Source organism: Stenella coeruleoalba, assembly GCF_951394435.1.
Source record: "Stenella coeruleoalba genome assembly, chromosome: 6".
Lineage (NCBI taxonomy): Eukaryota > Metazoa > Chordata > Mammalia > Artiodactyla > Delphinidae > Stenella > Stenella coeruleoalba.
In genome coordinates, this window is record NC_137151.1 from 68,936,351 (window position 1) to 68,962,130 (window position 25,780).

At 41.8% G+C, this 25,780-nt stretch overlaps 1 protein-coding gene across 1 annotated transcript in view; it reads left to right on the top strand.

Moving 5' to 3' along the window:
* The window catches only part of MAP3K20 (mitogen-activated protein kinase kinase kinase 20), a 174,476-nt gene extending 166,190 nt beyond the window's left edge, over positions 1 to 8,286 (top strand). The window contains exon 19 of the mRNA XM_079923829.1: positions 5,522 to 8,286. Within this exon, the coding sequence (XP_079779955.1) occupies positions 5,522 to 6,222 (701 nt within the window). The 3' untranslated portion in view covers positions 6,223 to 8,286. The remainder of the gene's footprint in view (positions 1 to 5,521) is intronic.
* Positions 8,287 to 25,780: the final 17,494 nt, after the last annotated feature.

A 25,780-nucleotide genomic window follows, 5' to 3' on the forward strand; every position in this document is an offset into this window, starting at 1 on the left:
GATGGACTTTTTTTTTATATATATAAATTTATTTTATTTATTTATTTATTTTTGGCTGCGTTGGGTCTTCTTTGCTGCACTCAGACTTTCTCTAGTTGCGGCGAGTGGGAGCCACTCTTCATCACAGTGCACGGGCCTCTCACTGTTGTGGCCTCTCTTGTTGCGGAGCACAGGCTCCAGACACACAGGCTCAGTAGCTGTGGCTCACGGGCCCAGTTGTTCTGCGGCATGTGGGGTCTTCCCAGACCAGGGCTCGAATCTGTGTCCCCTGCATTGGCAGGCGGATTCTCAACCACTGCGCCACCAGGGAAGCCCCAAGATGGACTTTTAATTGATATTTATAGGACATTCCATCCAAAACCAACAAAATACACATTTTTCTCAAGTGCTCATGGAACATTCTCCAGGATAGATCATACCTTGGGTCACAAATCAAGCCTTGGTAAATTTAAGAAAATTGAAATTGTATCATGTATCTTTTCCAACCACAACACTATGAGACTAGATATCAATTACAGGAAAAGATCTGTAAAAGATACAAACACGTGGAGGCTAAACAATACACTACTTAATAACGAAGTGATCACTGAAGAAATCAAAGGGGAAATAAAAAAATACCTAGAAACAAATGACAATGGAAACAGGACGACCCAAAACCTATGGGATGCAGCAAAAGCAGTTCTAAAAGGGCAGTTTATAGCAATACAATCTTACCTTAAGAAACAGGAAACATCTTGAATAAACACCTTAACCTTGCACCTAAAGCAATTAGAGAAAGAAGAACAAAAAAACTCCAAAGTTAGCAGAAGGAAAGAAATCATAAAGATCAGATCAGAAATAAATGAAAAAGAAATGAAGAAAACGATAGCAAAGATCAATAAAACTAAAAGCTGTTTCTTTGAGAAGATAAACAAAATTGATAAACCATTAGCCAGACTCATCAAGAAAAAAAGGGAGAAGACTCAACTCAATAGAATTAGAAGTGAAAAAGGAGAAGTAACAACTGACATTGCAGAAATACAAAAGATCATGAGAGAATACTACAAGCAACTCTATGCCAATAAAATGGACAACAGGAAGAAATGGACAAATTCTTAGAAAAGCACAACCTGGAAGACTGAATCAGGAAGAAATAGAAAATATGAACAGACCAATCACAAGCACTGAAATTGAAACTGTGATTTAAATTCTTCCAGGGCTTCCCTGGTGGCGCAGTGGTTGAGAGTCCGCCTGCCGATGCAGGGGATGCGGGCTCACACCCCGGTCCAGGAAGATCCCACATGCCACAGAGCGGCTGGGCCCGTGAGTCATGGCCACTGAGCCTGCGCGTCCGGAGCCTGTGCTCCACAACAGGAGAGGCCACTACAGTGAGAGGCCCGCGTACCGCAAAAAAAAAAAAATCTTCCAACAAACAAAAGCCCAGGACCAGATGGTTTCACAGGCGAATTCTATCAAACATTTAGAGAAGAGCTAACACCTATCCTTCTCAAACTCTTCCAAAATATAGCAGAGGGAGGAACACTCCCAAACTCATTCTATGAGGCCACCATCACCCTGATACCAAAACCAGACAAGGATGTCACAAGGAAAGAAAACTACAGGCCAATATCACTAATGAATATAGATGCAAAAATCCTCAACAAAATACTAGCAAACAGAATCCAACAGCACATTAAAAGGATCATACACCATGATCAAGCAGGGTTTATTCCAGGAATGCAAGGATTCTTCAATATACGCAAATCAATCAACATGATACACCATATTAACAAACTGAAGGAGAAAAACCATATGATCATCTCAATAGATGCAGAGAAAGCTTTCGATAAAATTCAACACCCATTTATGATAAAAACCCTGGAGAAAGTAGGCATAGAGGGAACTTTCCTCAACATAAGAAAGGCCATATATGACAAACCCACAGCCAACATCGTCCTCAATGGTGAAAAACTGAAAACATTTCCACTAAGATCAGGAACAAGACAAGGTTGCCCACTCTCACCACTCTTATTCAACATAGTTTTGGAAGTTTTAGCCACAGCAATCAGAGAAGAAAAGGAAATAAAAGGAATCCGAATCGGAAAAGAAGAAGTAAAGCTGTCACTGTTTGCAGGTGACATGATACTATACATAGAGAATCCTAAAGATGCTACCAGAAGACTACTAGAGCTAATCAATGAATTTGGTAAAGTAGCAGGATACAAAATTAATGCACAGAAATCTCTGGCATTCCTATACACTAGTGATGAAAAATCTGAAAGTGAAATCAAGAAAACACTCCCATTTAGCATTGCAACAAAAAGAATAAAATATCTAGGAATAAACCTACCTAAGGAGGCAAAAGACCTGTATGCAGAAAATTATAAGACACTGATGAAAGAAATTAAAGATGATACAAATAGATGGACGGATATACCATGTTCTTGGATTGGAAGAATCAACATTGTGAAAATGACTCTACTACCCAAAGCAATCTACAGATTCAGTGCAATCCCTATCAAACTACCACTGGCATTTTTCACAGAACTAGAACAAAAAATTTCACAATTTGTATGCAAACACAAAAGACCCCTAATAGCCAAAGCAATCTTAGAACGAAAAACGGAGCTGGAGGAATCAGGCTCCCTGACTTCAGACTATACTACAAAGCTACATTAATCAAGACAGTATGGTACTGGCAAAAAAACAGAAAGATAGATCAATGGAACAGGATAGAAAGACCAGAGATAAACCCATGCACATATGGTCACCTTATCTTTGATAAAGGAGGCAGGAATGTACAGTGGAGAAAGGACAGCGTCTTCAGTAAGTGGTGCTGGGAAAACTGGACAGGTATATGTAAAAGTATGAGATTAGATCACTCCCTATCACCATACACAAAAATAAGCTCAAAATGGATTAAAGACCTAAATGTAAGGCCAGAAACTATCCAACTCTTCGAGGAAAACATAGGCAGAACACTCTATGACATAAATCACAGCAAGATTCTTTTTGACCCACCTCCTAGAGAAATGGAAATAAAAACAAAAATAAACAAATGGGACCTAATGAAACTTCAAAGCTTTTGCACAGGAAAGGAAACCATAAACAAGACCAAAAGACAACCCTCAGAATGGGAGAAAATATTTGCCAATGAAGCAACTGACAAAGGATTAATCTCCAAAATTTACAAGCAGCTCATGCAGCTCAATAACAAAAAAACAAACAACCCAATCCAAAAATGGGCAGAAGACCTAAATAGACATTTCTCCAAAGAAGATATACAGACTGCCAACAAACACATGAAAGAATGCTCAACATCATTAATCATTAGAGAAATGCAAATCAAAACTACAATGAGATCATCTCACACCAGTCAGAATGGCCATCATCAAAAAATCTAGAAACAATAAATGCTGGAGAGGGTGTGGAGAAAAGGGAACCCCCTTGCACTGCTGGTGGGAATGTGAATTGGTACAGCCACTATGGAGAACAGTATGGAGGTTCCTTAAAAAACTACAAATAGAACTACCGTATGACCCAGCAATCCCACTACTGGGCACATACCCTGAGAAAACCATAATTCAAAAAGAGTCATGTACCAAAATGTTCATTGCAGCTCTATTTACAACAGCCCAGAGATGGAAACAACCTAAGTGTCCATCATCGGATGAATGGATAAGGAAGATGTGGCACATATATACAATGGAATATTACTCAGCCATAAAAAGAAATGAAATTGAGCTATTTGTAATGAGGTGGATGGACCTAGAGTCTGTCATACAGAGTGAAGTAAATCAGAAAGAGAAAGACAAATACCGTATGCTAACACATATATATGGAATTTAAGAAAAAAAATGTCATGAAGAACCTAGGGGTAAGACAGGAATAGACACAGACTTACTAGAGAATGGACTTGAGGATATGGGGAGGGGGAAGTGTAAACTGTGACAAAGCGAGGGAGAGGCATGGATATATATACACTACCAAACGTAAGGTAGATAGCTAGTGGGAAGCAGCTGCATAGCACAGGGAGATCAGGTCGGTGCTTTGTGACCAGCTAGAGGGGTGGGATAGGGAGGGTGGGAGGGAGGGAGATGCAAGAGGGAAGAGATATATGTGTATATGTATAACTGATTCACTTTGTTATAAAGCAGAAACTAGCACACCATTGTAAAGCAATTATACTCCAATAAAGATGTAAAAAAAAAAACAAAAAACATATGATAAGGCCCACAGGAAATGAGAGGTCAATCCCTTCCCTGTTCTCATGTTTTGGAGTAAGAAAGACTTGCTTAGAAACCCCCTGCAGACTACCTTTCAGGTTGCTATGGCCAGAGCTGAGCACCTTGTGCATTCCCGACCATGGCATCGCTATGTCTGGCTTGGACTAATCAAAGTCTGCCTTAGAGCCAGATGTGGTCAGCTTCCCCCATGCACATGGCTCCATGGAGGGGGTTGGACACTGAACAAAATCAGGGTTCTGTTGGAAGCTAGGATTTCAGAGAAGTCCAAATGAAGGGAAGAAGGCGTGTGGTGGTTGAATGAAGCCTGTGAGGAGTGTCTGAACACAGGAGGTCGCCTGTATCTGGATGCGTCCCTCACCTGAGAGGCGTGAGTCACCTGTGCAGAGCAGTGAGGGAGGCTGCTTGCTGGCAGAGGGAGGTGAGCATGCTCTGTTCCTCTCCAGAAGCTCCATCGGCACAAGCACGGCCAGAGTAGCTCAGTGAGGACACCAGGGAACTCAAGAATGAGGGCAACTCAGGCCCTTGGGGAGACAGAGATCTTAAGTGTGAGGAACTTGCTTATTCACTGAAATATAGCTTATTAAATGGCTCTTGTTAATTAACCATTTTCTTTTACCATAACTTCTTCCTGTTTGGCATGAAGCTTCATTTTTCATGCAGAAAACATTTCTTATCCCTGAACCTCAGGAATCTCTCCTCTGGAGATATGAACAGTCTCTCTCCCAAACAATGTTTAGCTGTTTCAACTATTAGAACCCAATTTATTTTATCTGCATTTAGGGTTCTTGAGGATTTAAAAGTGCTGGTTGGCAGAAAGACTTTTGTTTACTAAACATACCTCTGCCATCCAAAGACACTGAAACAGCAATTTCTAGAAGTGACAACATGGCTAAGTGGGAACAAGATGGGATTTAGATGCAGAAGGACCTGAGATTATTAACTGAGTGACCGTGGGTCCAGTGACTTCCCCTCTCAAGCTTCGGTCTCCTCAATTCTAGAATGATATTATTAGTGTTGACCTGAGAAGCTTTTTGAAGGGTTAAATGAGATACTATACAAAAAGCCTTTGGAACAGTGCCAAGCATGTAGCATAAATTCGGTAAGTATAAATGTCCTTATTTTTTTTAAGTATTTATAATAATAAAGGAAATGTCCTTATAACTAGCCTAGAATGTCTGTGAATGGTAAAACTTTGAGCTTCCCAAATAGGCTTGAAGTATCCTGAGACAGGCTTATGAATTAGGCATGCAGATTTACTGTAGCTTCAAAGATGTTCATTTCCGTTTCTTCCACAGGTGCTGATTGCCAGTGGCTGGATACTCTGAGGATGCGGCAGATTGCATCCAACACCTCCTTACAGCGCTCCCAGAGCAACCGCATCCTGGGGTCACAATTCTTCCCCTATCTCAATGACCAGGACTCCTATGCTGCTGCTGTGAGACGGACCCAGGTGCCCATTAAGTACCAACAGATAACACCTATAAACCAGTCCAGAAGCTCCTCTCCTACTCAGTATGGACTGACCAAAGACTTCTTTTCTCTGCATCTCAACTCCAGGGATAGTGACTTTTCCAGTCTTAATACTGACAGCTCTTTAGAGAGGGGTCGATACTCAGATAGAAGCAGGAACAAACACAATCGTGCTAGCCTATCTCTCAATTCTTCTCTCGGAGGAAGAGTCAGTGGAAAAAGTCAGCATTCCACTCCTTCAAGAGAAAGATACTCTGGCAAATTCTGCAGGGTTTCTCAGTCAGCACTCAATACTCATCAGTCACCTGACTTTAAGAGAAGCCCAAATGCCTCCCATCAACCCAGGACCATCCCAGGGATGCCTTTGCGCACAGACACCGACTCACGAGCCAATGAAGAGGAAAGCAAAGTCAGCGAAGGGGGATGGACAAGGGTGGAATACCGGAGAAAACCCCACAGGCCCTCTCCTGCCAAGACCAACAGAGAAAGACCCAGAGGAAACTTCCGCGGAAGGAGAAACTTTTGATGAATTGAACTGGCTGATCTTTTCCTAGCACGTTTCTTTTTAATGTAATGGATTTTGCTAATGTGCTGCCTTCCAAAAGAATTAACAAAAAGACAACCTTTCCATTTTTTGGATTTGGGAAATACCTTCTAAGTGAGACTATAGCCAAAACAGGGCCAGATTATGGGTGTTGGTTGTCCAGTGTAGGTAACTAGACTTAAATATAACCAAACATATTTTATTTCCCTGAATTAACATCTTTAGAGGAGGGAATATACCATTTTATTACCCTAGCCATTGCTGTTCTAGTTAGCAGGGCCTAGACTAGGGTGAGGTTAAATGGAAAAACTTATCTTAAATGGGGCACTCATCTTGGGTGCAAAATTTAAGGGAGGAATCAAAAAGCTCAGTAATCAAGATAAATAATATTCTAGTGTACTATTTAAATAAATGAAAATTAATGCGAAATAACTGTGATAAAGAATCGAAATTCTACAGAAAGACAGAGTAAGCATTACTGATTTTTCCTTTTGTCTAAGGCTCCCATGTGGCTTGGCAAGGCACTGTTACTGATCCTGTATTTAGAATTTTGATATTTTTTCATCAAGTAATTTTTGCATTAATTTTCTCTTTTAAAAATATTGCATTAAAATATCATTTATCTCGATTACTGAGGTGGTTTTTTTTTAATGTCCCCTTACATTTTGTGCCCAAGGCAAGTGCCTCACTTGCCTTACCCAATCTCCACACTGCTGGTTAGTATTTATTTTAGGAAGATATTTGGGTTTTTATCACAGTCAGAGCCAACTTGATTTGACTTGTCATTTTTAGGCAAAAAAAAGGTTATTGAACTTAATGTTGATTATGATGCCATATATCACACCTTAAGACTCACCAGAAACCAAAGATCTCAATTGCCTAGGAGATTTGTGGTTATTTCTTTCCCAAAGTTCCCAGGGACTGCCCTTGAATATCATTTTCTATATTTTGCCAAAGGAGGAGCAAAGAGGGGAAAAAAACGGTCCATGAAGTCCTCTTGGGATGCCAGCACTCTCAAATCTAAAAGAAAACAGACACAGAACGGGATGATAACATCACAAGCTAAAAGCCAGAGAAATTTAAAATTACCAACAGCCTGTTACAGCAAGACAGTAAATACCATCCTTGTAGCAAGAAAGCTGTAAGCAGCTGGGGGTAAAGAGGCGAATGGTACGGGTGGGCGGAAACTGCCTGCAGTTTAGGACAGGAATTGTGGGATCCAGCTTGGGAAATTCATATTTTTACAAATCAAAGGGTCAGGTGGCAACGAACATATTATATGTCAAATGAATAAGTGTTACTTTCAGTACCTTCTGAGATTCTGTTCAACATTCACTAACCCTGAATATCAAGTGTCCTTTGGCCTGGATAGGATTCTCAGTGCTCTGTAGAAAACCACATGACACACTGGCAATTCTGGGGATGGCGGGGGGCTTGGGGGGAGGTCTCTTTTAATAGAAACCGGTCTTCAAGTACATGCGTATATTCCCAGAGTAGCTGCCCTGTTCTAATACAGTGCTTGGGGCCTGGAGGTGCAAACTGCATTTGGGCAGCATTAAAATCTAGGTTATAGGAAATGACCTTTACTTGCAAGGGAAGCTGTGACCTAAACATCAATCCAACAACTCAGCTGTCTAACTCTTATTGTTTGCCATCTGCATTTACAAGCAAAAGCGATGGGAAATGGTGACATCAGACACCAAGGTCCTCTTTTCCACCATGGATAACCAACTTCTCTAAGGTTTTAAGCTCCACTGTGATCCTTTCTCACGAAGCTTGTATCAACCACAGTCTGTTTTCAATTATTTTTTTCCCTTTGTCCTTTGTTCATGTTTAATTTTTTTTAAAGTGAGCTAATACAAAGTATGCTATCTTCATAGCATGCTGCTTCCAAATAAACAATAAAATACTTTCTTTGATTAGAATTTCTGGATAGGGCTTCCCTGGTGGTGCAGTGGTTAAGAATCTGCCTGCCAATGCAGGGGACATGGGTTTGAGCCCTGGTCCGGGAAGATCCCACATGCTGCAGAGCAACTAAGCCCGTGTGCCACAACTACTGAGCCTGCGCTCTGGAGCCCACGAGCCACAACTACTGAAGCCCGTGCGCCTAGAGCCTGTGCTCCGCAACAAGAGAAACCACCACAATGAGAAGCCTGTGCACCGCAATGAAGGGTAGTCCCTTCAACTAGAGAAAACCTGCGTGCAACTAGAGAAAACCTGCGTGCAGCAACAAGACCCAACACAGCCAAAAATAAATAAACAAATAAATAAATTTGTTTTAAAAAAAAAAGAATTTCTGGATAAGTAGCTGAATGTATTCTTAACTGGGTCGCTCTGATGGGAGCACAAAGTGTGGCTCTAATTATTAAACAAAATGCACATTCTGGGGGATTATTTAAGACTCTGGTTTAAAAGGTATTATGCCAGTGATTGCTTGTTTCATGCTGTTTCCGCTTTTCTTGCTTTCTTGGGCTATTTGTTAGAGACTCCAGCCTGGTAGTAAAATGACTTAATGACCTCATCCCTAGTTAGTGCAGTAGCTGATCACAAAGAGGTTATTCCAAAAGTGCACAAAACTGACCACTACATAAGATCTCATGAAAAAATACTTGTCACCTCAATGCTCCCAGCCAAAACCAAACTAAGAACATCTGGAGTCTGCTTCTTGCTTGTAAAGAAATAATAAGAGTGGATGTTATGTTTTTTCCTAATGATGCTTATTCACCACAAATTGCTTGCCAGGTTGAAAGATGAATGTAAGTCAAGGACAGAGCAAGGATGAACGGGACTTTCTTTTTTCCATCAAGTTAAATCAGTTGCAAGAGGCTGAGTTTATAACAACAACCACCAACAAACACCACCAAAAAAACGCACCAGGGATATTTTAAGAGAAAAAATTATAGTAGGAATAAATTAAGAAAGTATCTCTTTGAGTTGGGCACCTCTATGTGTGGGTGATGTGGTCAACCCTCGTAGGCTTCTGATCAAGTCTGGAACAGCTGAGTCTATACTGGTTGCTACCAAAGAGGCAGTCATCACTCCAGGCATTGCCCAGACAAAGCGGGATGTTTTGCTCTTTGCACAGTCACTAGACTAGCAATTCTATAGAACTAACCTGAATAATGGAATAATCCCAAATATGGAAAGGAGAACCTAGAGATTATTTATCAAGGATACTTTAGAAATAAACGTAACCTCGTAATTATTTTCAACCAATTCCTGAATGTAGTTCATAAAAATAATACAAATTAAACAGCCTTTTTTTCTGTTTGTTTTTTTGTTTTAATTTTCGGCTGCACAGCGTGGCCTGCGGGATCTTAATTCCCTGACCAGGGATGGAACCCATGCCCCCTGCATTGGAAGCCCGGAGTCTTAACTGCTGGACCGCCAGGGAAGTCCCTAAATTGCCATGTTTCAAAGTATTCACAGTAAAATTTAGAATAGTAAAATCTGAAATGGGATAATTGGATGAAGAAACAACCGCTACAAAAGAAGACTCACAGTGACACAAGTGATAACTGGTAATATTTGGTGTGAACAACAGAAAAATTGATATACAAAATCTTCATTGTAAAACTTGCATTGAAAAGAACTGATCCCATGGGGGAGGATCAATACAATAAAAAATTAATATAAAAATGGGAAAATTATGTTGGATAGAATATCAGGGAATTAAATTGGCATAATGACATTCTTTCTTGACAAACATTTCTCAGTAGTTATAGATTTCTGATCACAATATTTTACTCATAAATATAGAGTCAAAATGTCCTAGAGTCAGGCTTCCCTGGTGGCGCAGTGGTTGAGAGTCCGCCTGCCAATGCAGGGGACGCGGGTTCGTGCCCCGGTCCGGGAAGATCCCAAATGCCGCGGAGCGGCTGGGCCCGTGAGCCATGGCCGCTGAGCCTGCGCGTCTGGAGCCTGTGCTCCGCAACGGGAGAGGCCACAGCTGTGAGAGGCCCGCGTATCGCAAAAAAAAAAAAAAAAAAAAGTCCTAGGGTCAAAACATCAAGATCAGGATGTCCAGTAATTCAAAATGGCAGGGTCAAAACATCCTGCACACAGCTCAGAGCATTCTGACTTAACTGCAGCTATTCCAATTCAGAAGTACCAAATATTTTATAAGCCTTCTATGTATGTTCTCTGTAATTGAGCATTTCACCTCAACAAGTTGCTATAGACATGGCATGCTTCTGAAACTCTGGCTCTCAGAAACTGCTCAGTTACAACCACGATTTGGTTGTGCCAGCTTGTTCAGAATGCAACATCATTGAAATTTGAAATTAGAGATGCTGTAGTGAGGAGGCTTATAAAATCTCTTGCCATCACTTGGATTTGAGAAGCTGCAGTGAAGCCAGGGTGGCCTGGGGAAGTCAGAGCATAAGATCTGGACCCAGCTCTGTCTATTTGCTGTTCCTGGAACTGGTATATGAGACTGCGGAGGTGGAAAAAAATGACAGATCCATGGTCAGAATTGTCAAGGCCTTAGCCTAGCAGGCACCAGTGACCTCTCATTCAATTTTCCTATCCCTTTGACTCACTGGCTGGCCAGATAATGCATGAGCAAATCAAGAGAGTTAAAGAATAAAGCAGACTTGTGACCTCATAGTTCATTCAAAACTAAAATCAAGGTTTACTCTCCATAACCAATGTTCGGTTTACTCAGCTCTCCCAAAGAAATTCCTTCCCTACCACCTAGATGAACCTCACTCAGCCCTCACGGTCCAGCTGACGTCCTGTTTCCCCAAAGGCCTCTGTCCACAGTTCCAGCCATTTGACCCATTCTGGACTCCTCTTGGGGGCCTTTTATCACATAGTCCCTTGCACCATTGCTTAACCCTTGTGTTCCCACTCCCCTGAAGGTGCTCTGTGAGGACAGTGCAGTGCTGCCCAAGAACTTGACGGTAGGAAAATACAACTAACCTCCAAGAATTCATCAATGGAAGGGCCACAAACATCTCAATACCTCCCAGACCTGAAAAACGTGTTTAAAAATCAGACCGGAAGCATGAGGCCATCCAAAGAGAGCACGAGTCTTCTAGAGGCAGTGGGAGGGTTAGAGGGTGGGTTTGGGGACAGCCAGAGGCGGTCAGCCTTAGAAGGTCAGAATAGGTGGTCCACAAAGGAAAAGGTTAGCAATACTATCCACACCAGGCCTTCACACAGGGCATAATCTGCCCAATCGTCTTGGAGACCAGTAAGCAGGACAATATATTGTCCGCAGAGCCCTTTCCAAACAGATGTGAGAATCCACTTGGTTAGGGAAATATAAACCTGTTGTGGAGACGGTCATATGATTGGGCTTCTGCTTACCTTTTCCACATCACTGTCTGCCTCTCCCCACAGCAATCAAACTGAAACGCTGCCATGTTCTCTCTTGTCTTCAAAACTTCTACTCTCTCCACCCAGCTTCCCCTGCATTGTCTAGCTAAGTCATCATTTAGCTCTCTGCTAAGACCTCACTACCTCCAGGAAGCCCTCCCTGATCCCCAGGCCCTTCTTCATGTGTTCACATAGGACCTTGTAGTTAATCAGATGTATCTCCCTCTGTTAAAATTGTCCCCAAGTCTGCTTCTCTGTATTCCTCACTAAACCATCAGCTCTATGAAGGCAGGGACTGCACCTATCTTGATCATCAGTGTATCTCCAATACATAGTTGGTACTCAGTCTGTTTATTGAATGAATGCATTAATTGATTAATATATTAATCAGGCTAACAAGCCATTAAATCATCTAAATTCTTGTACTAATCCCATGCTCATTAAGTGACCTTAACAGGAATCTCCAGTCCACTTTATTTTTTCTAATATTTATTTATTTTTTTTATTTGGTTGCAGCGGGTCTTAGTTGTGGCAGGTGAACTCTTAGTTGGGGCATGCATGTGGGAACTAGTTCCCTGACCGGGAATGGAACCCAGGCCCCCTGCACTGGGAGCACAGAGTCTTAACCACTGTGCCACCAGGGAAGTCCCCTCCAATCCACTTTAGAGTTACATTTCTAGTGTTAAAAAAAAAATTGCCGTTCTGATTTTTACATCAGTCTCTTGTGGGCTTTGCTAATATGAATTGGCCCCTGAGAATAACTCTGAGACACTGATTAAATCTGGGGGCTTATTGGGAGTTCCCTGGCAGTCCAGTGGTTAGGACTCAGTGCTGTCACCGCTGTGGCCCAGGTTCAACCCCTGGTCTGGGAACTAATAATGCTGCAAGCCATGCAGTGTGGCCGAAAAAAAAAAAATTGGGGGGCTTATCACTGAGAGCAGATTCCGGGTGTGCCAAGGCCTCCAAGGGAAAGGCCAGCCTATTTTTCCCAAGAAGTAGCCCCTTGGATCATAGTGAACTGTGCTCATTTTCTTTTCTTTTTTATTATGTATTTATTTATTTATTTATGGCTGTGTAGGGTCTTTGTTGCTGCGTGCAGGTTTTCTCTAGTTGTGGTGAGTGGGGGCTACTCTTCATTGTGGTGCGCGGGCTTCTCACTGCAGTGGCTTTTTCTTGTTGGGAGCTCGGGCTCTAGGCGCACGGGCTTCAGTAGTTGTGGCACATGGGCTCAGTAGTTGTGGCACGCGGGCTCAGCAGTTGTGGCGCACAGGCTTAGCTGCTCCGTGGCACGTGGGATCTTCCCGGATCAGGGCTTGAACCCATGTCCCCTGCATTGGCAGGCGGATTCTTAACCACTGCGCCACCAGGGAAGCCCAAACTGTGCTCATTTTCCGTTTTGAATTTCTGTATCTCGTATAGCACTATAAACACCAAATCTCAAGAAATGAATGTCACAGGAATAAAAAAGAATAGAAATATTACATATATCCAAGAAATTCACACACAGACATTGTCCTTTTAGACATTTATAGAATCTCACTATATGGCTTTCCTTTCCAGAGACCCAAAGTTTGCTGGGGTTTTTTTTTGTTTTGTTTTTTGTTTTTGCCCGCACTGCAAGGCTTGCAGGATCTCAGTTCCCTGACCAGGGATTGAACCCAGGCCACAGCAATGAAAATGCAGAATCCAACCACTAGACCACTAGGGACCTCCCCACAAAGTTCTTTTTTTTTTTTTTTTTAAATGAATATCAGTTGTTCCTAAAACCAGTGCCCTCTCTAGTCCTGCTGTGACTGCTTCTAAAAGTACATGAAGTTTTACTGAAAGTCTGACCTGGCAGTTTTCCCTTCTCATCCCCACGGGCTCCAGGTGCACTCCTGATGCCAGATGATGCCTGTCCTGGCTGAGACAGGGAAGGCATAGCCTCAGTGCAAGGACAGTTCAAGATTTGTCAGCTGACTCTGGCTGATTATCAAGACGTCCAAACTGGTTCCTTTGCTATGTGTAAGCAATTTAATTTTGTGCCTAGTTTTAATCTGCAGTGTACCGTATGTCTGCATCTGCTGTGTTAAAGCATTCATTAGCATTTAAAGGGGGAGTTGATGGTATCGATCACTTTTATTAAAACCAAAAACAGTCATGCAGCAGTAGCTGATGAGCACTCTCTTCGACCACTGACGTCACAGCCAAAGTGTATGTACTCAGAACTCTGGCACAAACAGAAAATGCGATATTAAGGCAGAGACATCAAAGTGGCATCTGTTATAAGCACTTACGATTTACCACCGTGTCCCCTGCCATCCCCAGCCTTCCAAATTATGAGCTTCTTGAAGATAGGAAACTTCATTTTTTTCCTGAATTTCTACCACCTTGCACAGTGTCTGGAACAGAATAAATTTTCTGATGAGTGAATAAATTAAGAAACGAAGGTGAGATAGCCAGTGCATGTTATATAAACACTCTACAAGAACAACTGTATTTTTCTTATAGATGTTCTAACAGCTATGTACTGCTATGTAACAAATCACCCCAAAACTTAGTGGCTTGAACTAAGAAAACACATTTGTTATCTCACATAGTTTCTGTAGTTCAGAAATTTAGGAATGGCTTAGCTGGCTGGTTCTGGATTGGGCTTCTGATAAAGCATCAGTCAAGATGTTCAGTGGAGCTGCACTCATCTAGAGGCTTGACTGTGGCTGGAGGTTCTGCTTCCAAGATGGTTCTCTCACATGCAGCTGGTTGTTGGCACAGGACCTCAGTTGCTCCTCGTGTGGACCTTTCCACATGCTTAAGTATCCTCATGACATGGTGGCTGGATTCCCCCAGAGAGAAAGATCCAAGAGGGTAAAGTGAAAGCCACAGTGTCTTTTCTGATGTAGCCTCAGACGTCACACTGAGGCATGTCCCGTAATATCCTGCTGTTTAGACAGGTCACCCTATTCCATACGGGAGGGATGACACAAGGGTGTGAATACCAGGAGGTGAGAATCACAGGGTCATCTTGCAGGTTGGCTACCACAGACACCATTAAAATCTCTGTACTCCCTAATTATAAATTGATATCTCCTCTCCTGAGCTTTGCCTTTTCTGCTTGTTTTATATTTTCTCCCAGCCTAAATGTTGAACCTGAGCAGATTTCAATGGAGTGTTAGAGCAGGAAGGCATCTTGAAGACCATCTCCCAAAGTTCAATGTCCTCATTTTACAGATGAAGAAACCAAAGCTTGTAAGGGTGAAGTGTCTGCCCAGTCACTCAGCCAGTTACAGGCAAGGCAGCACTCAAGGTCCCCAGCCTAGGCTCTTCCCTACCCTGTTCTCATGGAAGCAGTGCTTTGTGAAATGTTTAATCATGTGTGAAACTGGTGTTTGTGAGGTCCAGCAGCTGTAAGTTAACACTTATTTTATTTTGGTATAGCTGGACCTCTTAAGTCTCCATGGAGATTGGGAGAGTCATTATGGACTAGGTGTGACTAAATGCTTCTAAAACCAAAACATTCAGGCAATTACATTTTCTCTTTCTTCTATCAGGCCTGTGTCAGCTCCCTCTGGATTTTATGGTAGTTCGGAGAAAGCATTTGTTTTATGGAATTTTAATGCTCAGTTCGGTCAGGCGAAAGTTTGCTGGAGTCCTCGTGAGCTAGGCACAGGCCCTGCGTTCTCTCTGATTTCCATTGTCGATTCAGAAACAAGTGTCAGAAGTAGGCGGAGTTATTTCCCTATGGACTAAATTAGAAATTTTGAAAGAAAGAGATCGAAACATAAAATGGAAAAAGAGAAAGCTTCTATTTTGTGAGACAGGAATAATTCTTTCCCTGCTCCTTTGACAGTTCTTTGGCTCCTACTGTATACCACCCCTTCCTCCGACTGTATGTGTTTCGTCCTTGCCTGGGGGACCTGCGGCTCTGAACTTGAAGTTCCCAGGACTTAGCTTACCCAATTACTTGTCTTTGTCTAAAAAAAGTCTAAAAATTACTAGTTCTTCCATTTGATGTAACACACTCAATAATGACCATTCCTTAAATTTAAGCCACTATAGTAAATCACTGTCTTATTCTATCAAAGAATCAAAATGAGTTTACTGAAAATGAGCCATCCAATGCTAGATGGTCAGTTTTCAGAAATCCCCTACTTCTTACCCACACAGATGAAGTTCCAAAGAGACTCAAAGGATAATAGCACCACCTGCTTATTTTACTGAGTTTTCACTGTAAGAAACGGCATCCCATGCTAGCTTGTTCAAACACAAATTTATTGTAATGTAATATAAAACATATCGTGGAAGAAATAATTTTGATTAGAGTTAACATTATTGACGGAGCATGTTGTGCCAAGCCCAGTTCTAAGCCCTTCCTGCTTTTAATCTCCTCAGCCTATGAGGTCGATTCTATTATTATCTCCATTTTACAGTTGAGAAAATTGAGGCATAGAAGTCAGCTATCTGACCAAGGTAATCAAAGAAGTGGCACTGTACCAGGCCAGGACCCCACAAAGGCTGGTACTGGAGGGAAGGTGGCTCCAAGGGCCTGGGGTGGGCTCCTGGCTCCTTGCCCCACGCTCCACCGTCAATGACTCAGCTTCCCCACGCTGCTGCTTCCCAAGCCACCAGCGTCGGCTGTTTGCTGCTCCCCCATATTTCAGCCTGCACCGACAGGGGGCTTCCCATCCCTCATGCTACTTCCTGAACTTTCAGCTGCAACTCCCACCTGTAACTGTTAAATTCCTTCCATAGTCCTTGTCTCAAAGTCCCAAAAGAGAGAAAATCGACTTGGCCCAGATCATATATCTGAGGCAGACCAGAGAAGGCCCAGGTTGCTCAGTTGATCTTAGGCTGGGCAGGTACCCTCCCTGGTCCTGTGGCCTGTGAAGAGAGAAGTGTGAGGATGGCAAACAATAGAATGCATGGCCATATAGGCTGCAAGGGTAGACAGCTGCCATCATGTCTCTTAGAACAGGGCATAGGCATACTCTTCCGGCACATTTTTACTCTCTAATGTCTAATCTACACTGTTTGCTAGAAGGGCATATGCAAACACATTGGCTGGATTTAGTAAGTCTTTGTATGTGTAATTTATAAGAACTGTACCAAGAAAATTATACGGATAGAAATGTCTGCTTTTTAAAAAAGATTGGGGGCTTCCCTGGTGGTGCAGTGGTTGAGAATCCGCCTGCCAATGCAGGGGACGCGGGTTCAAGCCCTGGTCTGGGAAGATCCCGCATGCCGTGGAGCAACTAAGCCCATGCACCACAACTACTGAGCCTGTGCTCTAGAGCCCGTGAGCCACAACTACTGAGCCCATGAGCCACAACTACTAAAGCCCCTGCCTAGAGCCCGTGCGCTGCAACAAAAGAAGCCCCTGCAATGAGAAGCCTGCGCACCGCAACGAAGAGCAGCCCCTGCTCGCCACAACTAGAGAATGCCCGCGCGCAGCAACAAAGACCCAATGCAGCCAAAAATAAATAAATAAAATAAATTTATAAAAGAAAAGATTGGCTTGTGAGTAGGAAACCTACACCACTCCTATGTTTCTCCTTTACTCTCACATTACTATCACACTCATAACACTTCTGACATCACATGGGTGGGGTTTTTCCCCCTCACCAAGCAGTCCTGCCACACCAGCAGGGGTGGCCTACAATTCAACTCCATTCTGACACTGTCTACCTGGAGATGGTGTCAGATCCCCAGGTTAAGGGCTCAGTCCCACAAGACTGCCACGCACACTCCTCAACTTGGAATGTCAATTGCAAGTCCACGTTGTCACCTGTGCTTCTGACCAGTGGGCTATAAATCAGAGGTTCCCATGATCCCCTCCTCGGGTCTGATTAATTTGCTAGAGCAGCTCACAGAACTCAGGAAAACAGTCTACTCCTTGTTTACCAGCTAATTACAAAATGATATAAAGGCTACGGATGAACATCCAGATGGAAGAGCTGTAGAGGGCATGGCAAGTGGGAAGGGGCTCGGAGCTTCCATGCCTTTTCCAGAAGTGCCACTCTCCCAGCACCTCCATGTGTTCACCAAGCCAGTTCTCCAGACTCCATACTATTGAGATTTTTATGAAGGCTTCATCACATAGACGTGATCAATTACTAACTCCTTTTCCAGCCCATCTCCCCTCTGGAGAACGAGTGGTGGGGCTGAAAATCCCAAACTTCTAATCATGACTTTGTCTTTCTTGTGACCAGCCCCATCCAGGAGCTTATCAAGAATCATCTCATTAGTGCAAAAGGCAATTCCCATCACCCAGGAAATGCCAAAGGATCTAGAAGCTTGGTGTCAGGAACCAGAGTCAAAGGTCAAATATTAGAACAAAAGACGCTCCTAATGCTCTTATCACTTAGGAAAGGGTTTTAGAGCTCTGGGCCGGGAACCGGGGCAGAGACCAATGTATATAATTTCTATTATTTTACAGACTGGACAACTCTATATACCAAAAGGTAATCAATTTAAATCAGTATCTAATTGAGCGTCTACTGTGAGGAACGTCATGGACAAACTTCTTAAGAGTAGAAATAGAGTTTGTAGAATTTGAGAGCTAGGAAGGACTTAGGGATGACTTAGTATCCCTAAGTGTCCCTCGGACTGGAGTCAGATGTGTTCTAAAGGTCACACATCCTTTAAAAATCTTTTTAAAGTTTTCTGTCTGTATTCCAATAACAATCTAAAAAGATATGAGTGTATTTTGGATCACCTGTTCGGCCTCCTCAAACCTATGTACTGCTGTACAGTTTCAGGGTTTGAGTCTGTGTTTTTGTTGATGCTAAATCAGATTAACATAATTTTGGTGGCCCAATGATAAAAAAGGAAAACTTACTGATACAAATGAACTGCATTTATGCCCAAACCACCGCATTCAGTGGTTTTGCTGCGGAAATCCAAGGCCCAAGAGTGGCCGCTTGTCTAACACTCAGAAATGAATTGTCTGAGGAGACACACGTGTTGACAAAGCAGGAGACTTTATTGGGAAGGAGTGCTGGGGGGGAGGGCAGCAGGACAGGGGAACCCAGGAGAACTGCTCTGCCACGTGGCTCGCGGTCTCGGGTTTTATGGTAATGGGGTTAGTTTCCAGGTGGTCTCTGGCCAATCATTCTGACTCAGGGTCCTTCCTGGTGGCACACACATCGCTCAGCCAAGATGGATTCCAGCAAGAAGGATTCTGGGAGGTTGGTAGGACATAAGGACTGGAGTCTCCTCTCTCCTTTTGGCCTTTCCCGAATTCTCCCCGTTGGTGGTAGCTTGTTAGTTCCGCGTTCCTTTTCAGGACCTCCTGTTGTAAGATAACTCATGCAAGTGGCTGCTATCTTGCCTGGCCAGGGCAGGTGGCTTTGGTCAGTGGTTCCCCTAACAGTTTGGTTTTCCAGTTGTTTGAACAGAGGAGGATGATGACAGAATTTGTGTAGTTGAGGGCACTGAACTCGTGAGGGAGACAGAAACTTCACTTCAAAAGACATCATTCTTAAAAAAAAAAAAAAAAAAAAAAAAAAAAAAAAAAAAGACATCATTCTTCATATCTAATGAAATGTTTATTTTATTTATTTATTTTTATAGAATGTCTTTTTTTGGCCATGCCGTGCAGCCTGCAGGATCTTAGTTCCCTGACCAGGGATTGAACCCGGGCCACAGCAGTGAAAGTGCCGAGTCCTAACCACTGGGCCACCAGGGAATTCCCCAGAATGTCTTTTTTTTTTTTTTTTTGGAGTATAGTTGATTTATGATGTTGCGTTAGTTTCAGGTGTACAGCAAAGTGATTCAGTTATACATATATCTACTCTTATTTAGATTCTTTTCCCATAAAGGTCATTACAGAGTATTGAGTAGAGTTCTCTGTGTTATACAGTAGGTCCTTATTAGTTATCTATTTTATATGTAGTAGTGTGTATATGATCATCGCAACCTCCTAATTTATCCCTTCTCCCCACCTTTCCCCTTTAGTAAACATAAGTTTATTTCCTAAGTCTGTGGATCTTGATTTTATTTATATTTAGCTTGTAAATTTGTTTGGGTTGTATAGTTAGTTGAATGACAACTATAAGGTAAGGAGGTTTTTTGGGTGGTGGTGTTTATTTTTAAGTAACATTTAACCAAAATAATTTAGTAATACTGGCAGAATTTAAGAATTCTTTTTGTTTAAGAGGATACCATACATTACTCAAGTTTGAGGAACACTGATTTAGGTCAACTCTACTAATTTTCAGATGGTAGGAACAAGGCACTGAAATATAAAGAAATTTGTGAGCTACTTAAGACAGGAAGTGACTTATTCATGCCGAGTGCACGGAACTTAGATCCCTAGTCATCTGTAACTGAACTAAAAAAAAATAGACCACAGCAAGATGGTGACAGAGCCAGGATGAGATTTTTTTTTTTTGCGGTATGAGGGCCTCTCACTGTTGTGGCCTCTCCCGTTGTGGAGCACAGGCTCTGGACGCGCAGGCTCAGCGGCCATGGCTCACGGGCCCAGCCGCTCCGCGGCATGTGGGATCTTCTCGGACCGGGGCACGAACCGTGTCCCCTGCACCGGCAGGCGGACTCTCAACCACTGCGCCACCAGGGAAGCCCGGGATGAGATTTTTACACCTGTCTTCTTTCCTATTCCCTGCCCTCAGCGGCTTGTCAGTTCATTGCTTACCTGGATCACCTGTGACTTTCTTTTCTTTTTTTAATTGAAATATACTTGACATATAACATCGTAAATGTAAGGTGTACAACATGTTGATTTGATACATTTATATATTATAATATGATTGCCATTATGATAATAATTAGCACCTTTATCATGTCACACAATTATCATTTCTCTTTAGTAGTTGGAATAATCGAGATCTAGTCTCTTAGTAAGTTTGATGATTATAATAGAATATTGTTGTCTATATTCACTGTACCGTGCACTAGATCTGTAGGACTTATTTACTACTTGTTACAAGCTTATACCCTTAAACAACACTCCCATATCTCCCTACTCTTCAGCCCCTGCTAACCACTATTTTATTTTTTGTTTTTACAAATTTGGCTTTTTTGGAATCCACATGTAAGTGATATCATACAGCATTTGTCTATCTCTGTCTTAACTTATCTCACTTAGCATGATGTCCTCAAGGTCCATCCAAGGTTACTGCAAATGGCAGGATTTCCTCCTTTCTCGTGGCTGAATAATATTAGTCCATTGTGTGTGTGTGTGTATGTATATATATATATATGTATATATATATGCATGTATATATGTATATATATATATATATATATATATATATATATATACCTACACACAGACACACACACACACACACCCCACATCTTCTTTATCCGTTCAGCTGTTGATGGACGCTTAGGTTGTTTCCATATCTTTGCAATGAGAATACTGCTGTAATAAACATGGGAATGCATATATGTTTTCAATAGCCTGTTTCCATTTCCTTTGGGTCTATACTCAGAAGTAGAATTGCTAGATTATATGGTAAATCTATTTTTTTTTAGAAACCTCCATATTGTTTTCCATAGTATTCCAACTTCTTTTTCCTGTCTTTTTTCTCTCTCCCATTCTCAGTCGTAGCAATAATTATAACCACAATTTTCCTCTAGCTTGCTATGTGCCCAGTGCTTTATAAACATTATCTTGTTCGATGTTCGATTAGACTCCTCAAATCCTGAATTGTCTTCAGTTTTGTTTTGTTTACCGTTTTGTCTTTCCCATGTCTTTGTCTTGTATACGTTTCTTTAGCTGGGCAGCTTTTCAGGATGAAAGGCTGCCGAGTGTCCCTGAAGGGTGACGCTTTCAACCTGAATCAGGCTATTGTGTCTATCACAGGAATCATGAATTAATGATACTTGTCCAGTCATTATCTCGAGAGCTTTTTGTTGTCCTTAAAGAGAGACAGTTCATTTTGCTTGGGATATGATTGTGGTGATTTGGTTCTCAATAAAAGACAGCTTCCATGCTGGTGGAAACCTTTGTATTTTAGAGTGTTCTGCTGTGAGTTGCCTTCCTTAGGTTCCTTGAAAGAAAACACCCTTCCTCTTCCCCTCTCAATCCATCATTTTTACATAGACAGGTTTCTCAAACACAGACAGGAAAAGTATCACATGTAACAATGCCTTCCCTTTATGCAATGCTTTACAACCAAGCCACAAAGGCCGGCCCCAGAGCCGGCAACACCACTGCGTTGAACACCCTTATCTCTGTTCTACAGAGGTGAAAAGATTTCCCTAGAAATCTAGAAGAATCTAGAGTGCTATCCAAATTGGAGCTTAAGTTTAATCTTTAATTCAGATTACTGTGGTCCCATTCACAACACTGTCTTTGTAAGACTGACTGCCATCATAGCTACAGAATAAAAAGAATGAATATTGTAGGGGAGGAAAAAGTTTCCCTCGACCCTCTTAGGGTCCCTGGCTGGGTCTGAAAATTAAACCAACAAAGACAGATTAACAGGAGAAAAGCATACAATTTATAGTATCGGGGAAAATTCCCTGTTTAATTTTATGCATATCTTAAAAGAGAATTTCTCAGAAGATAGCTATTTCCCCCATCCCCGCTGTCACTCACTCTGTTATGAGTGGCGTATCTCAAATTGTTAACAAGTTATTTTACTCAAAAAAATCTAGGCATATCTAAAAGATATATTTGTTCTATAGCTCCCTAGCACTGATGCTATATCAAGATTGAAAAGAGTGACTTTACATTGATTCTAGTTTAAAAACAAATGATTAAGAACACAAAAACATAAAAAATAACGCAATGATTATCAATACACTCTCTTTTTCAAATCATCGTTCCCGAGTTTGCTGATTGCAGCATTTGAAAACCAAAACATTACCATTAACAGGCTAGGGAGTGGAAAATAAATTCCACCACTTTCTGCACTCCAGGATTTGACCTTTAACATTGGGCAAATTTGTAAATTTGCCGAAGTCAGGCTGGCTTGAGGTTAAGGAGGAGCTCAGCTTCGCTCATCTGGTTGTTGGATCCACCACTGAAAGTACCGGCTCATTTACCAAAGTAAATAGAACTGTAAAGACTAAAACCAAACAAAATGAAAATCGATTTTTTTTAAGAGGTCATTCTGGGAATATTTTTTCTTCTCCTTACTGAAGGGTAGCTTCAATGTGCCACCCCAAAATTTGTCTCTTTGGTATAAGAATTATTTTGAGGGGATTATTTTAAAGAAACTGCAGATGCAAAGAAGGCTCTGAAAACAGTAGCAGTTACCCTTTGGTAAAGGGAAATCTTCATTTATAAAGAAATTTACATTAGAAAGGGGGCCTGCTTTTTCAGCTGAGAGGCTTACCTGCAGTGGTGGGCAACCTTTGTTTACCAAACCTTCCTCTTCTTACCTTCCTGAGTTGCTTCCCCCTTTAAAGCCCCAGCTCCCATCTCTGTCCTTAGATCAGGATGGCATTTAAGTCTCACCTGTCTGGCTGCCTTTTGAGTCTCAAATCTTAGGTTCCAGTATGAATGTGCGTAATAAAATGGTTTTATTTTTCTCCTGTTAATCTGTCTTTATTATGAGGACGAGGGGTCTTAGCCAAGAACTCGGAAGAGTAGAGGAAAATTATTTTACCTCCCCTACGTTACCTTAGAAAGCAGAGTGCTTAGCCCTTATTTCACTAAGATTACTCCATAATAGGAGTGAGATAAGTATCTTTAAAAGACAAAAGGGCCTATATGTAAAGTGCTCAGTTCGTAGCTGGCTCCTGCCAAGGGCTCAATAGATTATAGCTGTTACCATTGTGGTTAGCAGTATTTTATTAGATCTTAAAACTCAAATTAAAATGGCCAGGCCTGAGAAAGAAGCAGTAAAACTATATTCCAGCTACTTGTTTTAGTCTTTTTATTAATCTTCTTTGTTTAAACCATTCTCCCGAGCCTTTTTCTTTGTTTTGTTTTTATATTGTTTTAAGGAGACTGGGTTAGTAGTGGGCCAATTTTTCAATTCCTTAAAATTTTGTAATCCAGTCAGTTTCCGCCCACCCCAAAATAAATATACTTATTGCCTCCAGGCCTCGGCTATTTTTAAAGGGTTGTATATCTGGGACTTGGTTGTACAAGTTTGTATGTTCCTAAACACTACATACCATGATGGCTTGGTACCGATAAGTGGAACATCGCCTGCCATATCAGTAAGCTAAGGATGTCACAGTTCATCAGCAACTGCAGCCACAGCCAGTGGTGAGCTGGTGAGCCCTGAGGGAACTCAGGAAGGAAAAGAATACCTGCCAGCTAACAGCCATTAGACCGCAGCCAGTCCCCACGGTGAGCTCTGAGGAAACTCAGGATATGAAAACACAGGATACTGGCCCCAGATGGCTGAGGTGTACATCAAAGGAGTGATTTCAGTGAACCCAGACTCTTGCATCTTCCCATATACAGAAAAGCGCTAAATTCCTTAACTTGACATAGCTGGTTTTCTTTAATTAACAGTAATCGTTTGATGCTCAGATCACCTGCCCTTTGTTGCAAAACTCCTATATTTCCTGGCTCCCTACCTCGGCTCTTTGGAGCAGTTCTCTCAGGGTTGCTTAAGATGTTGTCTCCCGGGTTTGAAGTCCTAAAAATTCCAGCTGAATAAAACATAGCTCTCAACTTTTAGGTTGTGAATATTTTTTTAGTCGACAGTACATTGAATAAAATTCTGTAAATTTTTAATGGATCCCCACTATTCCAATCTAATATTATTACCTAAAAAGACAACTAAGAAAACCCACGTGTGTGTGTGTGTGTGTGTGTGTGTATGAGAGAGAGAGAGAGAGAGAGAGAGAGAGAGAGAGAAAAGACAGCGTCTGGAAGGATATACAATAAAATATTAATTTTGTCTCTGGGTGATTAGATAGCAGGTGCTTTGTATTTTATCTTTGTTTTGCTTATTTGTATAATACCTCAAAAATGAGGGTGAATTACTTGTATCATTTTTTTAGTTAAAAATGTACTTATTATAATCTAATATCTTTAACATACACACTACTATATATAAAATAGGTAAACAACAAGGACCTACTGTATAGCACAGGGAACTATACTTAATATTTTGTAATAACCTATATAGGAAAAGAATCTGAAAAAAACATACGCACACATACACGTATTTGTATAACTGAATCACTTTGCTGTACACCTGAAACTAACACAACACTGTAAATCAACTATACTTCAATTTTTTTAAATTAATTAATTAAAAAAAGGAAGATATGGGGACTTCCCTGGTGGTGCAGTGGTTAAGAATCTGCCTGCCAATGCAGGGCACACGGGTTCGAGCCCTGGTCCAGGAAGATCCCACATGCCGCAGAGCAACTAAGCCCGTGTGCCACAACTACTGAGTCTGCACTCTAGAGCCCGCGAGCCACAACTACTGAAGCCCGCGCGCCTAGAGCCCGTGCTCTGCAACGAGAGGCCGCGAAAGTGAAAGGCCCGCGCCCCGCGATGAAGAGTGGCCCCGCTCGCCGCAACTAGAGAAAGCGCTCGCACAGAAACGAAGACCCAACACAGCCAAAAAAATATATTAAAAAAAGGCCATTATCTAGAAACTTGCTGAGCTGATGGAAGGGCACAAAGTTTCTCAGACATTCTTTGCTCCTCCCTCAACAGCTCCCCCGCCTCCCGTGCTAATCACTCAAAACCTGGACCTCTATGCCTGGCACCTATGATGATCCTGTTGCCAGGTGTAAGTGATACCGCTGAGGATCAAACCTTTGCCTTTTAAGCCTGTGTTTTCCACGAACCCGACTCCAAAGGATACTGAGGATGTGCTTCAAATATATTCATTTGAATTTTTACTTCCATAGTGACATGCCCTCTGACCTAATTACTATTAATTACTATTATTACTCCCAGCCAGAAAAGACAAGTTGCTTTATTTGGAAATTAAGAGGAAAAAACCTGAGCCAAAAAGACCTCCTGCCATTTCATATCAATAAATTGGAAGAAAATAACCATGCTCTCTACCCTTAAAAAAATGAGATCAGCAGAAATACTTTGTGATGGGCTGCATGCAATGTGGAAATATTTTTTTGTCTAATTTTTTATACTAATAAACTTCCAGAACTCTGAGAATCACATTGTTGGTTGTGACAGGTTGGGGGTTATAGAGGAGGAGTTTCATATGTATAAAGTTAATAACAGTATGTGGAGATTATATTTAACCATGTGTAAACGTCCGGTATGGAAAAAGAGAATACCCAGCCACAAAAAAGAATGAAATAATGCCATTTGCAGCAACATGGATGG